The sequence below is a fragment of the Cervus elaphus genome, chromosome 7, assembly GCF_910594005.1.
Source record: "Cervus elaphus chromosome 7, mCerEla1.1, whole genome shotgun sequence".
Lineage (NCBI taxonomy): Eukaryota > Metazoa > Chordata > Mammalia > Artiodactyla > Cervidae > Cervus > Cervus elaphus.
Window position 1 is genome coordinate 6,499,956 of NC_057821.1, and position 26,372 is coordinate 6,526,327.

The window sequence follows — 26,372 nt, forward strand, 5'->3', positions numbered from 1 at the left end:
TTTGACTTAAAAAAGGAAAAAAGGTGTCATCTTCGCATTCTCACCACCCTGCCTGGCTTGTAAGTGTTAATAGCACTTGGCTGGTGCTTTGTCAGCACCACTGGGCTTCCCATTCTTTTTCTCTGAACAGTCTCTTTTGTTTTTTGAACATTTAGTTATATTTTCACAATGTTAGGCAGGCCTCCCACTAACATCCAATTTGAAAGTAGAAATAACTTACCTCCTACCACTGCAACTCCAGAAGCAGGAAGGCCTGAGTGGCACAAAGGCTTCAGTTCCAGACGCAGCCCTGCCACCTCTGTGACTTTTGGGGACCCCCCGGAGAGCTCTGGAGCTTAGCTCCTTCCCTTTAAACTGAAATCAATCAAGCATATATGGGATTTTTTTAAATTAATGTATTTATTTTAATTGGAGGCTAATTACTTCACAATATTTGGTTTTTGCCATATATTGATATGAAATCAGTCACGGGTGTACATGTGTCCCCCATCCCGAACCCCCATCCCACATCCCTCTGGGTCATCCCAGTGCACCGGCCTAGAGCACCCTGTCTCATACATCCAACCTGGACTGCCGATCTGTTTCACACTTGATAATATACATGTTTCAATGCTGTTCTCTCAGATCATCCCACCCTCGCCTTCTCTCACAGAGTCCAAAAGTCTGTTCTCTACATCTGTGTCTCTTTTGTTGTCTCACATATAGGGTTATCATTACCATCTTTCTAAATTCCATATATATTGGTTAATATACTGTATTGGTGTTTTTCTTTCTGACTTACTTCACTCTGTATAATAGGCTCCAGTTTCATCCATCTCATTAGAACTGATTCAAATGAATTCTTTTTAATGGCTGAGTAATATTCCATGGCGTATATGTACCACAGCTTCCTTATCCATTCGTCTGCTGATGGGCATCTAGGTTGCTTCCATGTCCTGGCTATTATAAACATTGCTGCGATGAACATTGGGGTGCACGTGTGTCTTTCAATTCTGGTTTTCTCAGTGTGTATGCCCAGGAGTGGGATTGCTGGGTCATATGGCAGTTCTATTTCCAGTTTTTTAAGGAATCTCCACATTGTTCTCTATAATGGCTGTACTAGTTTGCACTCCCACCAACAGTGTAAAAGGGTTCCTTCTACACACTCTCTCCAGCATTTATTGCTTGTAGACTTTTGGCTAGCAGCCATTCTGACTGGCGTGAGATGGTACCTCATTGTGGTTTTGATTTGCATTTCTCTGATAATGAGTGATGTTGAGCATCTTTTCATGTGTTTGTTAGCCATCTGTATGTCTTCTTTGGAGAAATGTTTGTTTAGTTCTTTGGCCCACTTTTTGATTGGGTCATTTATTTTTCTGGAATTGAGCTGTATGAGCTGCTTGTATATTTTTGAGATTAATTCTGGCTGTGAATATCTGATTTGTAGATTGTTATGAAAAAAATTCATGGAGACTCCACCTTTGTAGATACAAGATCTTCCTTGTTTACAGTGTGAGTCATCTATCCATCCCCTTTCCTTCCTCCTTCTCATTTTGTTACCATGGTCTCCATCCATCACTTTTGTGCACTCGCAGAAGGCATTGTGTGAGCTAACTGGAACTGGAATGCAATGGTCAACTCTTTCTGGAACTCCCAGCCAATGAGCTTAGTTACTGTGTTTCTGAGAAGACTGAATATTGATTCTCCTTGGAAGCATCGAAGTCACTGTCCCTTCACCAGTCTGTCGCTCTGCCTGGCCCCTGCTTCTGTCCCACCTCATAGCATGGTGTTCTCCATGATTTCCTGGCTCAGCTCCATGTTTCTGCCCTAATCTCAAACTCATCCCCACTTCCCTAAGTGTTTGTTTCCTTTATTTTATTTAAAACAAAAGCAACAGCAAGTCGCTGTACTAGAACTTGATGCCAGGTCAAATATTTTGGCCACACAGTATGTGGGATCTTAGTCCCTGACCAGGGTCCAAAGCTACATCCCCTTGCATTGGACCACTAGGGCAGACCCACTGTGTGTTTTTTGTTAATTTCTCATCTACTGCAGCCTCAGTCTTTACTCCCACTCGATAATCCCTGTCCTTTATGGCTTCCAGCTCACGTGTCTCCATTTCCACGCCTCCCTTGCTATATTCTGCCCCAGCTCTCTGCTTCATTTAACACAGCCACATCCTCTGCCCGCCTCTATCTCCTTGGTTTATGCCTGTGAAAACCAAGACTTCTCAAGTTATGTACCCAGCTATGGGATATGGGTTTTCCATGGAACATCACATTGTATCCTGAGCAAGTCTGTGCATTAGTGCTATTAAATTCATTTTACAGCTGGGTGAACAGAGAGATAAAGTGACACCCTCAAGATCATACAGCTAACAGGTGGCAGAGCACATTCAAGCAGAAGTCTATCTCTTGAAACCAATCTTAGAAGCTTGAGGCTGTAGTTTCTCCGTCTGTTTTTGAATCTATTGCCACTTCACCCCTGTTCTGTCTCTGCTGAAACAGCCCATTCCCAGTCTCATGAAATTCAGTCAATTTTATCAGGTCTCATTTTCCTTAACTATGTTTGGCAAGCATCAGTGTAGTGTAGTTAGGGAAATGTCCACCCTGTTCTGTGACATTGAACTTCCCCCTTAACTAAAAAATCTTCCTTCTTCTAATTCCAAAAAATGTGTTCACTAAATACCAGGATTTGAATCTCTACTGTTGTTTCCTAGAGAAGTTCCTTCAAAGAATTCAGAAATGAAATAAATCAAGATGAAATTATTTTTTTCTTATTTTTAATTGCTCTAAGAGCAATGTATTGTGTGCTTATATATGTAAAAGTAAATGGTTGGGAAACAGTAATGCAAAGGATGAGTGGAAGGAATTGAGAATATATTGTATATGATACTGTGAGGTCCTTCTGTCCATGTGGATAGCTCTTTGAAAGTAGGCTATTATTAATTAAGTAAGGTGAGTTGTATTCATTTAATTGTATTAAGTTATACAGTAAACCGTGGGGTAACTACTCAACAATTTTGAGGTAGAAATATTAAGGAGGAGATAAAATAGAATCATAAAAGATGCACAGTTAAGAAAATCAAAGATAGAAAAAAAAAAAGAAGGAAAAATAGATAGCTAATGAGAACACAGGGCTGTGGAGAACTAAATGGGAAGAAAATCCAACAACAGAGGGCGTATGTATATGTATGACTGAGCCACTTGGCTGTCTAGGAGAGACCAACACAACGTTGTAACGCAACTATACTCCAATAAAACTTAAAAAACAAAAGAAAAAACGCAACCTGGACCAAATAGAACAGAGAGAATCACAGGGACATCTGCCCCTTACTCTTCAGATGGCCCAGTGCATTGCTCCTGGCCGCAGGCTCTTTCCTCCGGGGGGCCGCTCAGGGGCCTGGCCCTTCTCACTGCATGGCTCCCCATTCCATCCAGCCTCACTCTCATGGGCCTTTGACCATTAATACGGAAGAGACGGGTAGCTTCTGGAGGGACCCTGTCTGGAAGCGGGCTGTGTCTCTTTGCTCACGAGGCATGGCTAAGCCTCATTCATGCAGGCTCGCCTGCACAGAAGGGCGGTTTGGTGATGTCCAGCTGCATCCTGGGAGAGAAGGAGACAGGCGTTTTGGTGAAGAACCAGCGCTGTATGCTATGGGTGAACAGCTAAATTCAAAGGTTAGAGATTTTCCAGCTTTATTATCCATAAGAGTCACCTTGCAGTGTGAAACAATGCACATACTTGAGCTTTACATGAAAAACATCAGATTTCAGGGTGGGGCACAGAAATCTGAATTTTTAAATAGGTAGTTTTAATTCAAGTGAATCTGATACTCCTGAGGCTTCATTATGAGAAACGTTGCATGCGGAGCCATTATGGTCACTGGAGTGGGTGGGGTTGACTCCTGAGAGGTTTCTGGAAAGAAAGGTGATCTTTGTGTTCTGAGATCATCCACCTTGGTATAATCTGGGAGTGGTTTGAAAGGCAGAGGCTCAGACCCCATCCTTAGACTATCAACTGAAATCATATGCGCAACGAAATTTAAGGAGAACGGGTCTAATTATTTTGTGCCAGTAGATTAGAAAGCATGAACTGTAACTGAAGATGGAGCCAGCCGTATCTACTCAAGAATAGGCAAGAGGAGGTGATCCTCAGAAGAGGCATCAGTAGGATTTGGATTGAAGTTGAAATGAGAAAATGGAGCCTATAATGGACCAGAGCTATTCTTGGGTGTTGTCTTGGCAGGAGAAGGAAATGATTGAGAAAGAAGGGTACACATTCATGAATATGACTCATTTGTCCTAATTACGAGCAGTATATAACAACAACAACAAATTGTTAGAAATCTAGAAATACAAATGAATTATACCAAGCATAGTTACTGTCCTATTCTTTTATCTTTCGTTTTCTTATTTTTTTCATTTTAAAAAAAAAAAAATTATCTATTTGGCTGCACTGGGTCTTAGTTGTGGGCATGTGGGATCTTTGATCTTTGTTGAGACATGGAAGATTTTCAGCTGCCACATGTAGGATTTAGTTCACTGATGCTAGACTGGCCTTGGGCCTGTGAGTTGAAGTGTGGAGTCTTAGCCACTGGACCACCAAGGAAATCCCTCTTCCATTTTCTTATTATCATTTTTCCATACCATTATCACTCAGTCAGTTCAGTCACTCAGTCATGTCTGGCCCTTTGCGACCCCATGGACTGCAGCACGCCAGGCTTCCCTGTCCATCACCAACTCCCAGAGCTTGCTCAAACTCATGTCCATCGAGTCAGTGATGCCGTCCAAGCATCGCATCCTCTGTCTTCCCCTTCTCCTCCTGCCTTCAATCTTTCCCAGCATCAGGGTCTTTTCCAAGGAGTCAGTCCTTTGCATCAAGTGAACAAAGTATTGGGGCTTCAGCTTCAGCATCAGTCCTTCCAATGAACATTCAGGACTGATTTCCTTAGGATGGACTTGCAGTCCAAGGGACTCTCAAGAGTCTTCTCCAACACACAGTTCAAAAGCATCAGTTCTTCAGCACTCAACTTTCTTTATGGTCCAACTGTCACATCCATACATGACTACTGGAAAAACCATAGCTTTGACTAGATGGACATTTGTTGGCAAAGTAATGTCTCTGCTTTTTAATATGCTGTCTAGGTTTGTCATAGCTTTTCTTCCAGGGAGCAAATGTCTTTTAATTTCATGTCTGTAGTCACCATCTGCAGTGATTTTACAGCCCCTCAAAATAAAGTCTGTCACTGTTTCCATTGTTTCCCCATCTATTTGACATGCAGTGATGGGACCAGATGCCATGATCTTAGTTTTTTGAATGTTGAGCTTTAAGCCAACTTTTTCATTCTAACCTCTTTCACTTTGATCAAGAGGCTCTTCAGTACCTCTTTGCTTTCTGCCTTAAGAGTGATGTCATCTGCATATCTGAGGTTATTGATATTTCTCCCAGCAATCTTGATTCCAGTTTGTGCTTCATCCAGCCTGGCATTTTACTTGATGCAATCTGCATATAAGTTAAATAAGCAGGGTGACAATATACAACCTTGATGCACTCCTTTCCCAATTTGGAACCAGTCTGTTTTTCCATGTCCAGTTCTAACTATTGTTTCTTGAACTGCATACAGATTACTCAGGAGGCAGGTAAGGTGGTCTGGTATTCCCATCTCTTTAAGAATTTTCTACAGTTTGTTGTGGTCCACACAGTCAAAGGCTTAGAAGTAATCAATAAAGCAGAAGTAGATGTTTTTCTGGAACTCTGTTGCTTTTTCTGTGATCCAACAACTGTTGGCAATTTGATTTCTGGGTCCTTTGCCTTTTCTAAATCTAGCTTATACATCTGAAAGGTCTCAGTTCACATACTGTTGAAGCCTCACTTGGAGAATTTTGAGCATTACTTTGCTAGTGTGTGAGATGAGTGCAGTTGTGCAGTAGTTTGAACATTCTTCAGCCTTGCCTTTCTTTGGGTTTGGAATGAAAACTGACCTTTTCCAGTCCTGTGGCCACTGCTGAATATATTGAATTGCTGGTATATTGAATGCAGCAATTTAACAGCATCATCTTTTAGGATTTGAATTAGCTCAGCTGGAATTCCATCATCTCCACTAGTTTTGTTCATAGTGATGCTTCCTAAGGCCCACTTGACTTCATACTCCAGGATGTCTGGCTCTCGGTGAGTGATCACACCATCATGGTTATCTGGGTCATTAAGATATTCTTTGTATAGTTCTTCTGTGTATTCTTGCCACCTCTTCTTAATATCTTCTGCTTCTATTAGGTCCATACCATTTCTGTCCTTTATTGAGCCCATCTTTGCATGAAATATTCCCTTGGTATCTCTGATTTTCTTGAAGAGATCTCTAGTCTTTCCCATTTGTTTTCTTCCATTTCTTTGCTCTGATCACTGAGGAAGGCTTTCTTATCTCTCCTTGCTATTCTTTGAAACTCTACATTCAGATGGACATATCTTTCTTTTTCTCCTTTGCCTTTAGCTTCTCTTCTTTTCTCATCTATTTGTAAGGCCTCCTCAGAGAGCCATTTTGCCTTTTTGCATTTCTTTTTCTTTGGGAGGGTCTTGATCACTGCCTCCTCTACAATGTCACAAACCTCCATCCATAGTTCTTCAGGCACTCTATCAGATCTAATCCCTTGAATCTATTTGTCACTTTCACTGTATAATCATAAGGGATTTACTTTAGGTCATACCCGAATGATCTAGTGGTTTTCCCTACTTTCTTCAATTTAAGTTAAATTTTGCACTGAGGAGTTCATGATCTGAGCCGCAGTCAGCTCCTGGTATTGTTTAGCTGACTGTATGGAGCTTCTCCATCTTTGGCTACAAAGAATATAATCAACGTGATTTCAGTATTGACCATCTGGTGATGTCCATGTGTAGAGTTGTCTCTTGTGTTGTTGGAAGAGGGTGTTTGCTATGACCAGTGTGTTCTTTTGGCAAAGCTCTGTTAGCCTTTTCCCTCATTCGTTTTGTACTCCAAGGCCAAATTTGCCTGTTACTCCAGGTATCTCTTGACCTCCTACTTTTGCATTCCAGTCTCCTATGATGAAAAGGACCGTACCGTTATACATACTTCAAAACAATTTGTCACATGAAAGTCTATCTTATGTAACTTTCAACTGCCTTCCTATTATTGGACATTTCACTTACAGTCTTTTTTTCCACTATTACAAATAATGATACAAAAAATAGCCATGCTTGAACATAAATCTCTGCTAACATTTCTGGTTGTTTTCTTGGGCTAGCTTCCTAGAAATGCAATCACTGGGACAACAATCATTTACTTCCTCAAGTTTCTTGATAATGTTGAGTTGTGTAGAAACTTTTCAGAAAGTTGAAGTAAGGTTGATGAGAAAATGAAAGTCTTTTTTCCTGCTTTTATTCTTTTTGAAAATTTTAATTTTATTTCATGTTGGAGAAAGTTTATTTATAGTGCTATGTTAGTTTGGCATGTACAGTAAAGCAATTCAGTTCTATGTATACATATATACATATATTCAGTTCTATGTATACACATATACATATATATGTATATACATGAAGTCTGTATATACATGTAAACGTATATCCTTTTTCAGATTCTTTTCCCTTGTAGCTTATTACAGAATACTGAGCAGAGTTCCCTGAGCTATACGGTGGGTCCTTACTGATCATCTGCTTTATATATAGTAGGATATACACATAATCCCAATCTCCTAATTTATTCCCCACCATTCTCCTTTAGTAACCACAGGTTTGTTTTCAAAGTCTGCAAGTCTGTTTCTATGTTGTAAATAAATTCATCTGCATCATTATTCTAGATCTCACATGTAAGTGGTATCGTGTGGCACTGGTCTTTCTCTTTCTGACATCACTTAGTATGATCATCGCTAGGTCCGTCCGCGTTGCTACAAATGGCCTTATTTCCTTCTTTTTGTCACTGAATAGTATTCTATTGTATATTTGCACCACATCTTCAGAAAAGGAAGTCTTCTGATTTGTCAGTGGCTGTCTTCCTAATTCACAGCTGTGCCCCTGGAGTTGTTACAGCGATTAAACGCAACCATTGTGTAACGCCTTTAGTGAAGCCCCTGTCATTGGATATGGCGTATAAACTATCAATCCTGAACTGTAAGCACACAGATATTGCAGCTTTTACAGTCTGCCTCACATGCACTGCGTGAAGCACCGACCCCCACTTGTCTTCTCTAAGCCTCAGTTTCCTCATCAGCAAAGGAGCTTGACTTCCCGCCCACTTAGCTCTGACTTTGTGGCGCTTTACCATATGTGACGCGCGTGACAAGGTGCATGTGATAAAATAAGCCTTCGGTGTTCGCTGATGGTATTGAGTATTTCTCAATCTACTGAAATTGAGAATTTCTTTACCTATTTTTCCACTTTCTTATGCCTTCCTAGGTACACACTCTTCTTTCTGTCTCAATTTGCAGTATACGAAATGAAAGTATGAATATATTCTCTCATTATGTGTGGTGAGGCAGGGTAAAAGGAAGCATGTGGGAAAGCCTTTTCAGAGGTGAGATATGGTCTATGAAAGCATTGGTAATCCATCATGTTAGCTTACTTACCCCAATAGCAAGGCGTCATGATTTACATGCCAATGTTGGTGTATAATTTCTGTGGTTGAAAACAGTGGGCTTTATTCATGTATGCCAATGGTTATTGTCTGAGGTTTTCAAAATATGGTATGCTCACAGTACACATGAATGGCAAGTAGTTGGTACTGTAACTGAATATGGTAACTCTTTAGAGTGATGGATGGGAAGCATCTCAGGGCAAGATCTGGGCTCCTTGGAAAGAATGCTATGACCCCACTAGTGACACTGGCCTGGCTGCTGGGGGAGAAATAGCACTCACATGTGGATAATTATGATCCTCTGTTGGCAGGAATGTTAGCTGTGAGGAAGAAGTGAAGGGGAACAAATATCAGGAAAATGGGTATATTTTTAATATTTTCTCTTACATGAATATTTGTCTTTTTCCCCATGAGTAACTTAAATCCCCAAATGAATCATTTCCCTATCAGAGATATTTGGAAAATCAGACACATATGGAAGATTATACATTTTGGAAGATGATATCTTTGATTTGTCTTCTCATATTTTTCAGTTTTATTTGGAGAATAAGTTCTTACAGCACTGAGAAAAAGTCAAAGTGATATTTTCAGTTATATATCAGATATATCAGTGTGATCTGGGCATCTAGCCACTATGCGAAATTAAAAAAATTAACATTCCTCAGAGCTTATATGATATTGCAGTACAGAGTGATAATGCTCATGCTATGTCTATATAGATAATCTGCCAGTTTCCAAAGTAGCTTCTCGTATTTTGCCTTTTCCTCAGCCTGCAGTCCTGGTACCCGTCTGGGGGCTCAAGCAGATGGAGCTCACAACTCTACTCACAAGGCTTGGGATAACCTATGTCACTGGGTTAACAGCTCTGATCATGACGCTGAGGAAAGTGGGAGCCTCGGTCACCTTCATCCTTTGAGTTTTGGGTTTATTTCATTTTTAGGGAGAATTCCTGAGTTCTAGAGAGAACGGTTTTTCATTTGCTAATAGTGAACTATTTCTCAGTGACAGAGCAGATATATAGTAATTTTAATTTCTAACACTAATCTCCATGTGCTATAGGGCTGTGTATGTATCCAAGTCCCTGGCACATAGAATGTGCTCAATAAACATGCTGAAGTCAAAGGAAGAATAATACAAAAACCACATTTGATGTGTTATGCACAATTAGTAAAAGTCTCCTTATTTTAAAGTAAGAAAAATATTTATTTGCATAATATAAATCTGTTTAGTTTCATATTTGCCATTTCTGAGCTGGAACCCAGTGGCATTTCAATGCTTGACTTTCACTTGGTGGATTTTGGTGTTACATCGCCACCTTGTGGTTGTTGATCCAAAAATATTTCTTTTAAAACAAAACCCAAGTCCTTTGTTTTTGCAACATACTGGGCGGTGCAGAAAATCATCTGTGCTTGTGTGCTTATATACACACAGACACACACACACTGGGGAACTGAAAATCTGAAAGCAGTGTTTTAGGTTTGGAGACGTATGTAAAGAAATATCTAAGAATAATCTTTTAATGCAGGCTCTTGTATGATAAAACCAGCCATGCGGCACATCTACTAACAAATACACGATATTGTTGTAAATGTAATGCATTTACTATAATACTATGATTTCAACAGTAAAGTACCATATGTTTCCTCTATTTACCATAAATAACAGATGAGGAAAACAAATTTCTTCTTGCTCTGTTAAGAATTTGTTTACATTGTATTGTGTACCATTTCTAATAGGACACGGAAACAGAGATAAAGAAAACATACACAGTGGAGTCACATTTTCTTAGATGACTATGACTAGAAATTTCCAAAGCAGCTTGTTCATAAATAAAGCCATCTAACTTATTGTGTGGGTAACACTGTCCATTGAGAAGATGTTTTTTGGCGGGGGAAAGAATCACACATTTAATAGAGGTCAGAGTTGAGGGGACAGTGGGTAGGAAGTTCTGTTTTTATTTTTTAAGATTATTTGTCTGTGTCAGGCCTTAACTGCAGTGTGCAGCCTCTGTTGCGGAGTGCAGGTATGTGAGATCTTAGGTTCCCATCCCGGGCCCGGACCCACGTCCGCTGCATTGGAAGGCTGTCTTCACCACTGTACCACCGTGGAAGTCCTGAAAGTTTGAGTTTTAAATGATTGTGATTTGTTTTTGGTTTTGTTTTTTGAAGAGACTTTAAAAGGAACACATATTTTAGTAGTCTTCTTCATAGGTAAGGTATACTTTAATAAACTCTTTAAATTAGCTGTTGAAACTTGAAATCCACATACTGCTTTTAGAATTGATTCAATTAAGTTGTGACTAATGCTCACAGAAACATCATCTGTTCCAGAGCAAATGTGATGGCAGGGAAGAAGGAAGGACCATTTTTCAGAGAGCCTTTCCCCCAGATCATGTCTGCTCTTATGAGATTATGTACACACATTAGCCTGCAGTCTCAAATCCTAGAAAGACCAATTAGTTGCAAAATAATGTTGTTAATCAAGGAATTCAGCCTTAGGTTTATTTATTCCCACTCTGATTTATTTACTCTCAGTCTGTCACAGGGTACAGTTTGCAGAAGCTTTTCTTTTTCTAATTTTATATATATAATTACATTCATTGTGGGGTTATTAGAAAACAAAGATAAAAAGAATTAAAATAAAATAAATGACATGCAACTCATTGATCACCTTCTTAGCATTTTGATATTATCATCCAAATTCTTTTTGTTTAGAAAATGGGATTATGATTGCATGCACTGTTATAATGTTTTATAATCTGTTTCTTTCCCTTAACTATGCATTTACAAAGGATTTATCATTCCATTTTACAACTGTGCCTTAATTAATTTAAATTAGCCCCAATTACAGGCATTAGGATGGTTTTCTAATTTTTATCCGTATAAAATATACTTAATAAGTCTATGTGTAAAGGGATGTATTTCATGTCTGAGACATATACACTCACCCTGTACTTAATTGCTCAGTCGTGTCCGACTCTTTGCAACCCCATGGCTCCACTGTAGCCTCCAAGTCTCCTCTGTCCATGGGGCTCTCCAGGCAAGAATACTGGAGTGGGCTGCCATGCCCTCCACCAGGGGATCTTCCCAACCCAGGGATCGAACCCCAAAGCTCCCAAATTGTAGGCGGATTCTTTACCATCTGAGCCACCAGGGAAGCCCATATACATCTATTTGTTTCTATTTTTTGCCTCATTATTTACTTAGGATTTGTGAACTATTCCAGGGAAGAACTATTTTGACAGGAATGTCTAGCATGATAGATATTGGTAAATAAGAATAATTATAAGTTAGTTGCACAATAGAAAAAAAATTCTCATTCATCTTCCTACCAGTTTAAGTTTTCCTATTTACCTTCAGTTCCAACAACACTTCCTTTTTGTCATTGTTATTTATTGAAGTCTAATATACATACACTTGCTCCTTGGAAGAAAAGCTATGACCAACCTAGACAGCATATTAAAAAGCAGAGACATTACTTTGCCAACAAAGGTCCGTTTAGTCAAAGCTTGGTTTTTCCAGTAGTCATGGACGGATATGACAGTTGGACTATAAAGAAAGCTGAGCACCGAAGAATGGATGCTTTTGAACTGTGGTGTTGAAGAAGACTCTTGTGAGCCTCGTGGACAGCAAGGAGATCCAACCAGTCCATTCTAAAGGAAGTCAGTCCTGAATATTCATTGGAAGGACTCATGCTGAAGCTGAAACTCCAGTACTTTGACCACCTGATGAGAAGAGCTGACTCATCTGAAAAGACTCTGATGCTGGGAAAGATTGAAGGTGGGAGGAGAAGGGGACAACAGAGGATGAGATGGTTGGATGGCATTACCAACTCGATGGACATGAGTTTGAGTAAACTCTGGGAGTTGGTGATGGACAGGGAGGCCTGGCGTGCTGCGATTCATGGGGTCGCAAAGAGTTGGACACGACTGAGCAGCTGAACTGGATACACATACGGAAAATTTTACAGATCATAAGCTCTCCTGGTAGGCTGAAGCTATCTTCCAGCTATCATGCACATATTACTTACATTCACTACTTCAGATACTTTTGGGAGTGTCCTTTCAAAAACTGATTTGTTGAAAAGTTGATCCATCATGGTTAACTCTGCTGCCTCAGGGTACAGAGCATCTTCAAAATGAAAGCTCACTCATACCCACAGCTGATAAGGGCTGAGATGGATGAGAATCTTGCCTCAGGAGTTCCCACACATAATTACTCAAGAGAATCACCAGGGGGGAGCTTTAAAGAAATACCAAAGCTGACTCACTTCCAGACAGAGATCCTGGGGAGAAGCAGCTTGTGTGTTATTTTTAAAAGGACCCCAGGTGATTATAATTGATAGGGACTGAAAATCCTGAAACTTCTGTCTCCTTGGGTGATAGATTCATTTCAACTGAACAGATAAATTTTAACCTGTGGGTGAAGAATGTCTCTGACTGTTTGATGTACTGCTTAATCCCCAGTGATGAGCCACTGTCCTACCATTGTGCTGTCCAACTACTGGACCACTCCACAGCTTTCACTCCTTGAGCATAAGTCCTTATACTTACTATTTTGATTCACCACAAATGTGGACTGTCCTAAATGGACCAGTACTTCAGCTGGTCAATTATTAACACCCGAACACAATTAAACTTGGAGAGAGGTCGTGGTAATGGAAGAAGAGCCATATAGACCTTCCCATGTTGCAGAGGATAGTAAGTGGAGACAGACATACAGAAGCAAACAAACTATATCTGTAAACTTGTATTAGTCACAGAGACATCCATGGCTTTTGGATATGGTTCTGCTCTTGGGAAAATTGGTAAACAACCTAGATCTCACAAGGGAAAATCTAGAAAATTTATTAAAAATGGGCAGCCCTTCAGACCATAAGGGAAAAGAATATAAAAAAGAATATGTGTGTGTGTGTATCTGAATCAGTTTATTGTACAGCAGAAATTAACACAACATTGTAAATCAACTACACTTCGATTAAAAGAATGCAGCCCCCTTAGCTTGTCAAAGGAGATGGAACGAACTGATGAGCTCCCAGTGGCCAAATCTCAACCAACATGAGTGACAAGACATACAAAGGAATATTGGAACACAACGCAAAGCACTAAATAAATACCTATGAGTCTCTACTGATGTAAACAAATGTTTGAAGAAATAAATGATTATGGCAGGATAGACAAATCTCCCATATGGCTGACTTGTAAATAATTTAGGTAGATACTATCCACTCCTAAATCTGAGCTGCACATAGTGACTTTTTTTTTTTCCCCCAAAAAGTACCACATGGAAAATGGGGCATGGGATCAAGGTGAACATCATCAGTCATAAACAATAACTGTGTAGGGTGTACCTTTGATATGATGTGTCTAGAATGGCATCTCATCTGTGTTGCCTTCCTCACAAAAGTTTAGGACTCCAGTCTAACCATGAGAAAACATAAGACAGACCTACATCAAAAGGTACTGTAAAAAACACATGACAGGTACAACTCAAAATGGTCAAGGTCAATGAGGGCAAAGAACGGTGAAAGCTGAGAGGACGCCACAGCCACAACGTCCCGAGACAAGATAACTAAATGCAGCGTGGTACCCGAATGAGTTCCCAGACCAGAAAGAAGACAATGGCTTCCAAACTAAGGAGATCTGCATCCTGTGTGGACTTTGGTTAATACTATCAGATGTGTTCGTTAGTTGTGACAAGTATACTATGATGATGTAAGATGTGAACAGTAGGGGAAATGGTATGTAATGTATGGGAATGCTTTGCACTTTCTTCCCAAATTTTCTGAAAATCTGAAATAAAAATGTTATCAAAAAAAGAAAAGGAGAAAGAAAGTGCAATTCCCCAGAACATCAGTGAGAACAACATCTGGAATCTTGTTAAAAATTCAAATTTTCAAGGCCTAGCTCAGACCTCCAGAATCAGAAACTGAGGTTGTAGCAACAATTTGTGATTCTGCTTCTGTGATTCAGAACCCCTGACCCAGCACGTTGATCAGGGCTCTGCTTCACAGTGCTTCTTGTTTTAGATGAGGCCATGGCCATTTTCTCCAATGTCCAGGAGTGAAGAATCAGGTTAGACCTCAGGTGGCTCCTGATTACCCAGCTGTCATATTGCATGGAGGGCTTCTCTGCTCACCTCTCTTCTTGAGTTATTAGAGTCTGATCTCAGGGGTTCCTTTTCAGACCCATTTGTGCTCAGGTCTTTCACAGCTTTTCCAGACCATGGAGACTCTCCGCCTCGGATCTCCCCAGACGTACAATGTGAACCAACTTCCATGTTTCCAGAGCTTACAGCCCAGAGCAGAGTGTGAATTCTCTGGAGACAGAGGTGACCTGGGACAAATTATGCGATCCCTCTGTGCTTGAGTTTCTTCATCTATGATTTGAGAATGATGGAAGAGTATCTACCTCATGGGGATTTATAGGGATTATGAATTAGCATCATATGGTATTAATACTATATCTAGCACTCCATCCTAAAGGAGATCAGTCCTGGGTGTTCATTGGAAGGACTGATGTTGTAGCTGAAACTCCAATACTTTGGCCACCTCATGCGAAGAGCTGACTCATTGGGAAAGACCCTGATGCTGGGAGGGATTGGGGGCAGGAGGAGAAGGGGACGACAGAGGATGATATGGCTGGATGGCATCACCGACTAGATGGACATGAGTTTGAGTAAACTCCAGGGGTTGGTGGTGGACAGGGAGGCCTGGCGTGCTGCGATTCATGGGGTCGCAAAGAGTCGGACACGACTGAACAACTGAACTGAACTGAACTGAACTGAGCACTTAGTGAGAACCCAGTAAACGTGAACTGGTATAGCTGTTGATGGTGGATGTCCTACCTCTTAAATGTCTCTTCACTTCTCCCAAAACATCCAGGTTTTGTGTGCAAATTAATCAAAGCAGCCGATCAATAAACAATGGGTGAATTGAATGGATGAACTCACCCCACAAGACACAGCTTCAAACACAGAGACACCCCTGACTTGTCTTCTAAGGCATCTTGTTTTTTGGGTCAGGCTGTTGAAAATATTTCATATTGGTTATACAAGACTGTTAGAATAAAGCTCAAAATTAGATTGGAAAATACACCCTAGGTATGAATTAATCTTACTTCAAGCTTCACCCCCTGCCTTTGTTCTATTATCAATCAGAACACCGTTTCAATTTTGATCTAAGACTATTGTCATTCCTGAGATCTTTTAAGAGTTTCTGTTAGGCTGAAAGATAAGATTAGTCAGGAAAGAAGTCCACCTTGGGGACCGTTCTAGCGGCAGGTGGGTAAGTGAATAGAGTGGGACCATAATTCAGATTTTCCTTATTTGCTCTTTGAAACAGGTTAAATAGACACAACAACTTACATGCCATAAAGAGACAAGCTTGGGTGTTTGGGTTTGTTTTCCAGATGGGCATTAATGTAGTGGATTCTGCAGTATCCGGACTAGGTGGTTGCCCTTATGCAAAAGGTGCTTCTGGGAACGTAGCCACGGAGGATCTGATCTACATGCTCAATGGCCTGGGGGTCAATACGGTAAGGTAACTTAGCATATTTTAATATTCATACATTCCTTGCAGATTGAAATTGGAATGCGTCTCAGATTTGGGAAGCAACTTTGAGGTCAAGTTTTACTACACTTTTGCTCTTTCCTAAAATGCACAGTGGGAAAATACAATAAAAATTCTTGAGGGGGACTTTATAAAAGAACTTATTGCTATAGCTCAATCACCAATAATGCTACCATTTCACTTTTTTTTTCTTTTTTTTTTACTGCTTCTTGACTTCCAAAGTACGTTTTCATCCAGTATCTCATTTAATGTCACACGCTTTGTGAGTTAGAGCCTGTCTTTGCTTTTATGATATTTGTTTTTGCTGTTTTCTTTTCCTTGGAGGAAAACTGGGATCTTGGTTTTCTCACGGTGACAAGTAGGGCTTCTGGAAGAGAGCCCAGGGCCATTTTAAAATGGCCAGTGGAGGAGCAGGGTTTAATAATACTTAGCATGTGAAACATTGGCCGGCAGGAATAGTCTCTTTGCAAGTGGTATCTGAGAAAGTCACAGGCCCTATAACACACATGCTTATTAAAATGATCTACTAATCTCTAAGGCAGAATCTTTTAGGGAAAAGTATAAAAGGCAAAAGCACTGTTCACAGATGGTCAGGAATTCCACATGTTTTCTGAGATGTACAAATCACCACCTGGATTTGAGAATGGAGCTGTCCTTCTGTCTGGCCTCTCTGCTCCTCCCTTGCTCTTCTGAGAGGCGCTCCTGCCCAGCTGACTCATCTGCGCATCCTTCCCTGAGCTCTCCGTCTCTCAGCTCTGCCCCTCCCTCCTGCCTTCCCCGCCCCCGGAATGGCCTTCCTCCTCCTCCTCAGTTTCACCTGAGAGCGAGTAAACCACCCTCAAAAACACGCCTTCTGCTACTTCCCTGCTGATTCCCCGGGTCCACCTGCTGGGCTCCTCTCCTCCGCATTTGGTGCCTTTCTCGGAAGCTCCCAGGAGGTTGCAGTACCATCTTCTTTCTGTGTTCAGCTCTCCCTGGAGACCGAGAGCTGGCATTACAATGTATTCATAGTTGCCTGTTGCCTAGAGACACTCAATCCTGTTCATTGAAAGACTAATATCACCTGGAACTAAATACCAGAAGCTGTTGCCTCTCTTCTCTGGTTAGGAATAGCTATTACTGAGTAGCCTGATCATTTCCATCATTTCTATTAGAGAGATATGACTGTGACAGAACCTGAAAAAAAAGTAGAAATATTTCCTCTTTTTTTCCAATTTATTTTATTGAAGTATAGTTGGCTTACAATGCTGTGTTAATTTCTACTCTACAGCCAAGTGGCTCATATATATATATATATATATATATATATATATATATATATATATATACACATACACACATTCTTTACCATATTCTTTTCCAATATGGTTTATCACAGGATATTGAATATAGTTCCAAGCAGGACCTTGTTTATCCATTCTGTATATAATAGTTTTCATCTCCTAATCCTAAACTCTCAAGCAATAGAAATCCTTTCTTGAAGATTTATATAACTCGGTTGAACTCAGTTGATGCTTCCCATGAGTCAGGCTGTCTGGGTCCAACTGCACATAAGCCATGTTTCCATTTCCAAGAATTTCCCAATTTAAGTTGTTATGTTGGGTAGCAACCAACAAACCAAGGCTCTCTGTGGAACCTGTATCACTGGCTCCCACGCCTACGCAATTAGCAAGAGTCACTGATGCGACTTCTAAACTGTTTTGGTTGTCTGTCCCTTCCTTCCTACCCTGGCTGTAACTACATCAGCAAAAGTCCTCGTATCTTCCGGGGATGCTCATCCTCTATCCTGGTCTGCGGGACTTCCCAGGTGGGGCTAGTGGCGAAGAACCGGCCTGCCAATGCAGGAGACATAAGAGATAAGGGTTCGACCCCCTGGGTAGGGACGATCCCCTTAAGAAGTACACGGCAACCGACTCCAGTGTTCTTGCCTAGAGAAGCCCATGGACAGAGGAGCCTGGCAGGCTATATAGTTCATAGGGTCACAAAGAGTCAGACACGCCTGAAGCGGCTTGGCACATACTGGTCTGCTGACTTCAGACTGCCTTCAAATTCATCCTCCATGCTGCCGTGGAAGATTTCATCTAAGATACAAATATGAATATGCCTTGCTTCTGCTTGGGCATGCATCAGTGGATTCCCATTTCCTGAAAAGCAGGGCTGTATTTTGTCACACTCTGTGGCCTTTTTTTTTCCCTTTTCCAGTCCTTCTGCCCGTTCCTTTCCACGCATCCCATGATATGTTTCAGATGTCTGCACTGACGGTGCCTCATGCCTCCTCCTTCCTCTCAAGGACTCATACTCTCTGTACAAGCCTTGGGTCAGGATTTACCCTTCCTGGAACTCTTCCCAGACACACTGCTCTTCGTTCATTCCCATTTCCTTTTCCTCAGTGGGTTGACCACCCTGCAGCTCTGCCCTCGTGGTCATCTGGATATCTCAGTGACTTTAGCTGCAGTGCAGGCTTTCCTGTTTAGGGTTCCACATTGCCTGCTTGACCACAGGCACCCTAAAGACAGAAACTGTATTCTATGTGAAGTTCTTGAAACTTCATAATGTATCATAGTACATTAACATATTTAAGCACCTGGTTTAAACGCTGAAATGATTTAAGAGTAAATGCCACATTATTTCATAAAGGTATCTTTTCATTGGGCTTCCAGGGTGGCTCAGTGGTAAAGAATCTGCTTGCCAATCCAGGAGAAGCAGGTTTGATCCCTGGATTGGGAGTATCCCTTAGAGAAGGAAATGGCGACTCACTCTAGTATTGTTGCTTGGGAAACCCCTGGGCAGAGGACCCCGACAGAGTATAGCCCAGGGGATCGCAAAAGAGTCGGACACGACTTAGTGATGAAAAACAAACAAAAATAATCTGTTCTTTAAGTAAATTGGTTAGAGAAAGGCCAAAACAAAATTACTCTGTGCTGTGATACCAACCAATCCCACTGCGTAATTGCTATAAATGAAATTACTGAAAAGCAAAGAACTTTGATGACTAAAATCTTCTTGTGATCTTTTGTTAGATGTAATTCAGAAATGACAGACATATGTAACTTATTACTTACAAAATTTGCATATCACTGTATTAAGAATGTGAAACCAAACTATGCCTAAAGGACTTTCCACCCAAAACCATTACAAAACCAAAAACAAGTGTTAGTGTCCTAAAAACAACTTCACAATAAAAAGAAACATGAAAATTATTTACATGTCATTTTACAAATTACTTTTTGGTGATTCTTAAGCAGACGTAAACTGCAAAGAAAACAGAGCTGTGAAAGTTTGTGGAGAGAAGTAACTAGCTGTATTAGAGTTATGATCTCTTTATGATCCCTGGTATGAAAAGCGCCTGTGAGTATTTATGCTTGTTCGTTTTAAGAAAACATCGAACTTACATAAATTTTAAAAACTACTGCTTAATAGCAAGGGAGCTTGAGTCAGTTCAGTTTTAAGTCCATGTTGTTTCTAGTCCATGTTGAGGCAAGACATAGGAGCTTACAAAATGCTCTGTGGGGGCAAATCTCTGGTTAATCTGCCTAACGCTCTGTCCCCCCAGTCCCCGCCAGTGATAGCTCGGTGCAGGCTGGAAACCTTGGTGGTGATCCTTGGCTCCGCCAAGCCCAAGATGAGGAGCCTGCGCTGAACTTGGCCTTCATACCCAACTGCCGATCTGTCATCCACGGATTTACCAAAGCCTTTGTTGATCCTATTTATGCTTCCAGTCAGTACAACCTCTCAGGCAAACAAGTTCCAGATGTGGACTAAATACTACTTCATTTTATTAAACTACCTCCTTCAGTTTCATGCCAGCAATAGTGTTTCTGGATGTAGTTAAAAATTATACATACATTCATCATTCCTATGTTTCTTACAGCTTTATCAGGTTTGTTTGTTTATATACTAAGATATACTATGAGATTCCCCTGCCAAAGCCTTATCTATAAACTGCTCCAAAGCATTATCATTTTAATTGCCCTTCACTGATATTTGTTCATTCTTTCTGATTCTACTGTTGTCCTTCATAGAGTTTAGGTACCAGCGTAATTACACTGGATTATTCAGGTGTGGTTAGCCTAGGCTCAGATTCAAGATATGTTTTAATAAAGCAAAAAATTTTAAATCTACATAATTTATGGAGACAAATGTCCCCCAATCAATAACGAACATTTGTTTGATGATTTTAAATGGTTAAGTAACTACTAATATAATTAAAAGAAGTCTGTTTTGTCTTCTTTCTTCCTACCCCTCCACCCCCCTCCTACCTGGCCCCGTCATTTCTGCCTCACCAGGGTGTGAATCTTTACAAAGTGATGGAAGCTGGTGACTTCATCTGCAAAGCTGTGAATAAAACTACAAACTCTAAAGTAGCACAAGCCTCATTCAGTGCTTGACTTGAATAACTTGGTGACTTGAGTTTGAGAGGCTCCATTTCAGCTACAGATATGCGTCTGAAAATCATTACTGTCAGCTCGTTCTGAAATGTGGAGTAATAGACAAAAGTGGGGGAAAAAAAAAGAGAGAGAGACTTGGAAAAAGGGCATCACTGGATGGATTATGAAGTGGACGGGAAGATATGCCGGTCATCAGGTAAATTGCAAACCAAGGCTAAATAATAAAATTTGCAGACGTCCTTTGAACTTGTAGAAAAGTCTACTCTTCTGCTCTTACAGAAATAACTTTTTAATTTAGTCGACGTGAAAATTGACTTCAGATTTCCCTAAGTATCAAATACTGTGTTAATACTTAATCAAGCTGGCTTAGCACAGCGTACATTTCGTCAGTAGTTTATGAGTCCCCGTTTGCTGTGTGCAGTGTGTGGTCTCCGTATTACACGTTATATGCCTCTGGATCTCAACTTTGCATTTGCCAAGTCAGTTAAATTATGGACCAAGCGCCAAATCTCCATCTGACCCCACATAATTTTTAGCAATAGAACTTTTATATCTCAAGTATGCTAACATCTGTTAACTATTTCAGTGACTTTATCTTGTTCCAAGAGGCTGTGGTCAATGGCCAGATGCCACATCCTGGAAACATATTACCTCTTGTGTTTGTCACATGCATCCAGTTTGCCATGCTCTCCCTTTCATCAGTTGTAGTAAAAACCAGCGGAGTGTTGCTCCGCTATTGAGAAACAAAAGGTACAACTTTCACCCCAATGTCTAAGTTGCAGTGATGAGAATACAGAGATACGTGTACCATAATCCACTTTTATCATTTTCAGCTCACTTCCAAGTTGTCCAAGCAATGTCACCATGATGTGAAGAATATTAATGCAGTTATTAATTTGTGAAAACAGACCTTTTCCATTGATTCAGGGTAGTTTGATTAAATCACATCTGTTTGGGAGGATTGACATTTTATGGTTATTTTTAATGTTGAAGTGGCTGAAATTTTATCTTTTGTAATAACATTGCCAGGAATAGCAAATATATATCCAAGTTGAGAAGAGGCACAGGAGGGCTGTGTTAAGAAAAATTTACTTCTATTACCTATGCAAATCATATGGGGGCAGTATTATTCCATGTGGATCTAAATTGTCAGTATTTTTATTAATATTTATGTAGACTTTCCAATGATACTGGGTGATCTTATCTTTGAATACATTTGAATAGAACTTGAGATATGAAAGTGAGCATTGTGGGCTTTCTATTAAATATTCATCAAAAGCACAGGAATAAAAAGAAATTCAAGAAAATAAGAGAATTGCTGATTACTACTGTTTTAACTTTAAGGATACATAATTACAATACAAGGATTACAAAGGAAACATATTGGAAATTGACAGAAACTAAGTTTCCATGGAGGAGGCTAAAGCTTAGGTTGTGATGGGTGACATAGCAGGAGGTTGTCATCAGAACTGAGTGACCCTCTGCACTTGGGTTAGTGCTGGCGCATGGGAAATGCAGAGAGCAAACAGAATTGCATCTCTTTATGGATCTGTTACATTGTCTCTCTCCAGGAAGAGCTTGGTGCTGCACGTGGGGGCAGGAATGTACACCTCCCGTGTACAGCGGGATACCTCCCTTCCCATCTTCTGAGAAGACTGACTTTCCCTCTCTCTTATGCAACTGTGCAGTTCTTAGTTTTGTGATATTTGGGAAGAGCATCAGTTTATGCAGACTGCTTATAGAAACAGTGAAGGGCCAAACTTGGCTGTTTAGAAATGAAAACCACCACGGACTCTTCAAAAGGCAGAGCAAGTCGTCAGAACCCCAGGTGCAGCCTAGCACACACATGCATCGCATATACAGCGGTCCACCTATTCATGTCCCAGAGCCCCTCGGAGCTTCCTAATCACGACACCACAGGAGAAGTTTGTCCTTTAGGTGTTTGTTATCCTTTCTTCACCAAAACCATCTAAACCCTTCTCTTAACTTAAGGAGAGTTTCTTTTCTGGTTTTGAGGGGGTGGGGATCACATAATCAAATAAAACGGCCTGAATTCCAGAGGCAGAATCCCCCCCCAAAGCTATATTTCCACTAACTAGGAAAGTTTGGAATCACTGAAGGACCTACCCAAACAACCTACCCACACATAAACCCACACCAGGGTTAGCCCTGGGGAAAGGCTTAGGAATGGCAAAGCAATTATGAAGTACATTTAGAAGTAACATTTTATGACATCTGCCCTTTAAGACTACTGTTTTCTAAGTTCTGGATTCATGAAATTCATAAAGCGAAGAAAAGGAAACTTGCTGAGAAAGTTGAGATTGCCCTTTTATACTGTTTCTTCTGACCACTATAACATTTAATAAATACCCCTTTAGCTGCACTTCTATGGTTATTCATTTCTATATGTGTGCATGAACTTTAGACATGTAACAGGATACTTAGCATTGAATACATAAGCCACCAATATTCCTATCACAGCCGTAAAGGAGAGATAAAATAAAGCTGGGACCCCTCCAGAAATCTACATTAAATAGGCATATGAAAAACTGCCGTGAATACTCATAATCATCTGCAAAGTGCTTTTTGGACCAGAAGATAGAAGTTTTATGCTTGCGTGGGGCAGGTCTAAGAGTTAAAAGGATAGTTTTGGAGGTATAGAGCTAGGGAAGAATGGGTAAGCTAGGGAGGAAGGGAGAGAGGAGGGGAACAGAATGGAGTGAGGGAAGAGGGTGAGAAGAGAGGGAGGGAGAGAAAGAGAGGGTTGAGAAACTACTTGCCCTGCCTTTGGGCAGCTCCAGTGGCAGTCACCTCCTGCTCTGGTAGAAGCATCAACTAGGCTGCTTTAAACTGCAGACAATAGAAAACCAACTCATTGGAAAAGACCCCGATAATGGGAAAGATTGAGGGCAGGAGAACGGACTGACAGAGGATGAGATCGTTGGGTGGCATCATCAACACAATGGATGTGAGTTTGACCAAACTCTGGGAGATAGTGAAGAACAGGGAAGCCTGGCATGCTGCAGTCCATGGGGTCACAAAGAGTTGGACATGACCTAGCAACTGAAAAACAAGAACTGCAATAGAAGACTTGAACTCCACAGGCTTAATCTCAAATATCTCAGAATTACTGCTTTCCCACCATCATTTAGCTTGGAGATGCAATTATGTTGCAAGATAAGAGTTTCTGCCCATTTCCCTGTTGACACCTTCAGGCTCCTCTTCCTCTAAGTTGCAAAGTAGTAGTAGCATTTTTGAGTCACACCATCCCCATAGGACTCAGCCTCTGCTGAGGGCTTTTGCTTCTGGAATGCCTGTTTTTAATCAATGAAGGGCATTTCCCCCATCCCACCCCAAACTTTCTCTCCTGTTTCACTGGGCAGAACATCATCACGTGCCCATCCCTTAGCTCCTTACTTACTTACATGAGGAGTAGACCGTGAGGATAGACCAGCCAAGGTCATGGGTGACCTAGAGTGGGTCTGTGCAGTGGTTCAGAAGATGACCCCATAGTAGCAGTGTCCTGGTGAGAAAGGGTAGGAGAATGGAAGGCAGAAGACCTAATACCTCTGAAGAAGGACCCATATCCAAGTTCTCGGAGACAGGAGCAAAGGATGGAAATAGCAAAAGCTTCGAATGTGCAAAGGGTAGGTTTTAAGGGGAAAGCTGTCCATCGTGCTAATTGGTCTCTACATTTTTTTTTTTTTTTTTCAGGAAAGTAGGAAGTGAGGTCTGCGAGCATTACAAGTAAGGGTGGAGTGAAGGCTTGAGAAGAATAGTAATCTGTGAAACCCACCCAAATTGGTATTAGAGGTTCACATACTCTAAAAAAAATGGTACAGATGAATTTATTTACAAAACAGACACAGACACAGAGAACAAACCTGTGGTTCCCAGAGGGGAAACTGGAGTGGGGGGAAGGATAAACTAAGAGTTTGGGATTTGCAGATGTACACTACCACATATGAAATAAACAGCAACGATTTACTGCATAGTCCAGGGAACTATACAGTGTTCTTTCCCATTATAGGTTACTGTTCAGTGTCTGGTAGTAACCTATAAGGGGAAAGACTAGAATAAAAAGAATATAGATATATACATAAAACTGAATCAGTTTGCTGTACACTGAAACTGCAATATTGTAAATCAGCTATACTTCAGGTACAACCAAAGAAGTCAGCTTACTTTATAACAGTTTCCAGGGGCGCTTGTGTGCTGAGTCTCAGGCTGCTTCTCAGTCCTCTACCTTTATGGCTCTGTGTTCCATGCACTTCCCCCTCTTTGAAGCGCTTCTTGATTTCTGGGGTCCTGCTCTCTTCTGGGGCCTACTATATCCTTGATCCCAGGTCCTAGCACATCTGTCATTGTTTGGTCTGTTCCTTCTCTCTGTTGTGTCTAACTTGAGACTTACAAATGCAAAACTGCTCACAACTCCTGTCCTTGTCCAAATGCCTTCCATGGCCAGCAGGGTTATCATTGCCTGGGTTTTTTTGGGAAACGCAGCCTATGGGGCTCCACTCCAGACCAACTGCATCACCATCTGCCTTAAAATTTTTTAACTTGATATGTATTTTCATTTTTATTCAGTTCATGACCTTTCCTTTCTTTCTTTCTTTTTTTTTTTTTTTGGTTATGAGGCATATGGGATCTTAGTTGCCTGACCAGAGATCAAATATGCAACCCCTGAAGCAGAAGCATGGAGTCTCAACCACTGGACTTCCAGGGAAGTCCCATCATCTGCATTTTTAACAAGATCTTTACAGGACTCATATGCTTGTTAAAATTTGAGAAACACCTGCCAGTTTAACACTTCTTCCTGGGCATCTAATGGGCATCAAAAGCTTCATGTATTCAAAGTACCTTGTAGCACTTGCCTCTGTGTGTTGTGTCCTAGCCTGTTGTCTTTTCTCTGCTCCTGGAACAAGTTAGCCTGGGGCCTATTGCGCAGGTCCTTTACCTGGCTATTCTCTCTGCCAGTCTTTCCCGTTTGCAACTTCTGGGCATTCAGGTACCAACAGCATAAATATCACCTCCTTAGTGAGTTTCCCCAGACAACTCAGTCTAAAGTAAGGCCTCAGATACTCTTCTGTGACATCAACGTGTTGCATTTTCCTTTTCATTATATAATATTTAAGTTGTATTTATTTAGTTTATTTTTTTGCTCAACAGAATGCATCTTCCAAGAGAGCAGGGGATTTTCTGTGTTCAGCATTCGTATTTTCTTATGGTTTGGTGTGATAGCTATCTAATACATGGTGGTTAGGAGGAAAAATAAAAATGAGTTCATTTCAAGCAAGAAGAAGGGAAGTATGCAACACAAATATCACATTTCCTGCCACCTTCCTTCCCTTGACTCTTGCTTCTCAGCAAGATCCAACTGAACAGGCTCATCATGATTTCTCCAGGATACTTGGATTGGAGACAGATTTCACCAGTTTCCTATATGTGATATCCCTCAAGCTTATTATAAGAGCAAATTAAACTGAGTACTAGGGACTGCTGTAATGAAAGATTAAAAATAACACATCAGTTGTGGGAAAGAGACCCTGACCCATTGTTCAGCCCTTGGAGAGAGGGGGTATCCTGGACTTATTGCCCATCCATCTGTCATGAGTTGTCCTTGACATCATCTGATCTATTACTCGGCAGCTATGAAACCTCAGTGAACTTACCAATCCCTTTAAACCTTACTTCACACCTCGCTTCCTTTATGTATAAAACTTGCATGATAATGGTCCTTATTTAGACAACTGTTGGAAGGGCTTCATGAAATAATGCTTATAAGTGTTTGGCAAAGTGCCAGAAAGTGGTCAATAAACGTTGACTATCATCTTTTTTATTGCCCCTTT

General features: G+C 40.8%; 1 protein-coding gene across 3 annotated transcripts in view; it reads left to right on the forward strand.

The window, feature by feature from the left end:
- HMGCLL1 (3-hydroxymethyl-3-methylglutaryl-CoA lyase like 1) overlaps positions 1-22,906 on the forward strand; it is a 189,977-nt gene extending 167,071 nt beyond the window's left edge. For all 3 annotated transcript variants that reach the window (XM_043907052.1, XM_043907053.1, XM_043907054.1), the window contains 2 exons: positions 15,975-16,100; positions 20,422-22,906. In XM_043907052.1, the coding sequence (XP_043762987.1) occupies positions 15,975-16,100; positions 20,422-20,523 (228 nt within the window). In that variant the 3' untranslated portion in view covers positions 20,524-22,906. The remainder of the gene's footprint in view (positions 1-15,974; positions 16,101-20,421) is intronic.
- The last annotated feature ends 3,466 nt before the right edge of the window (positions 22,907-26,372 follow it).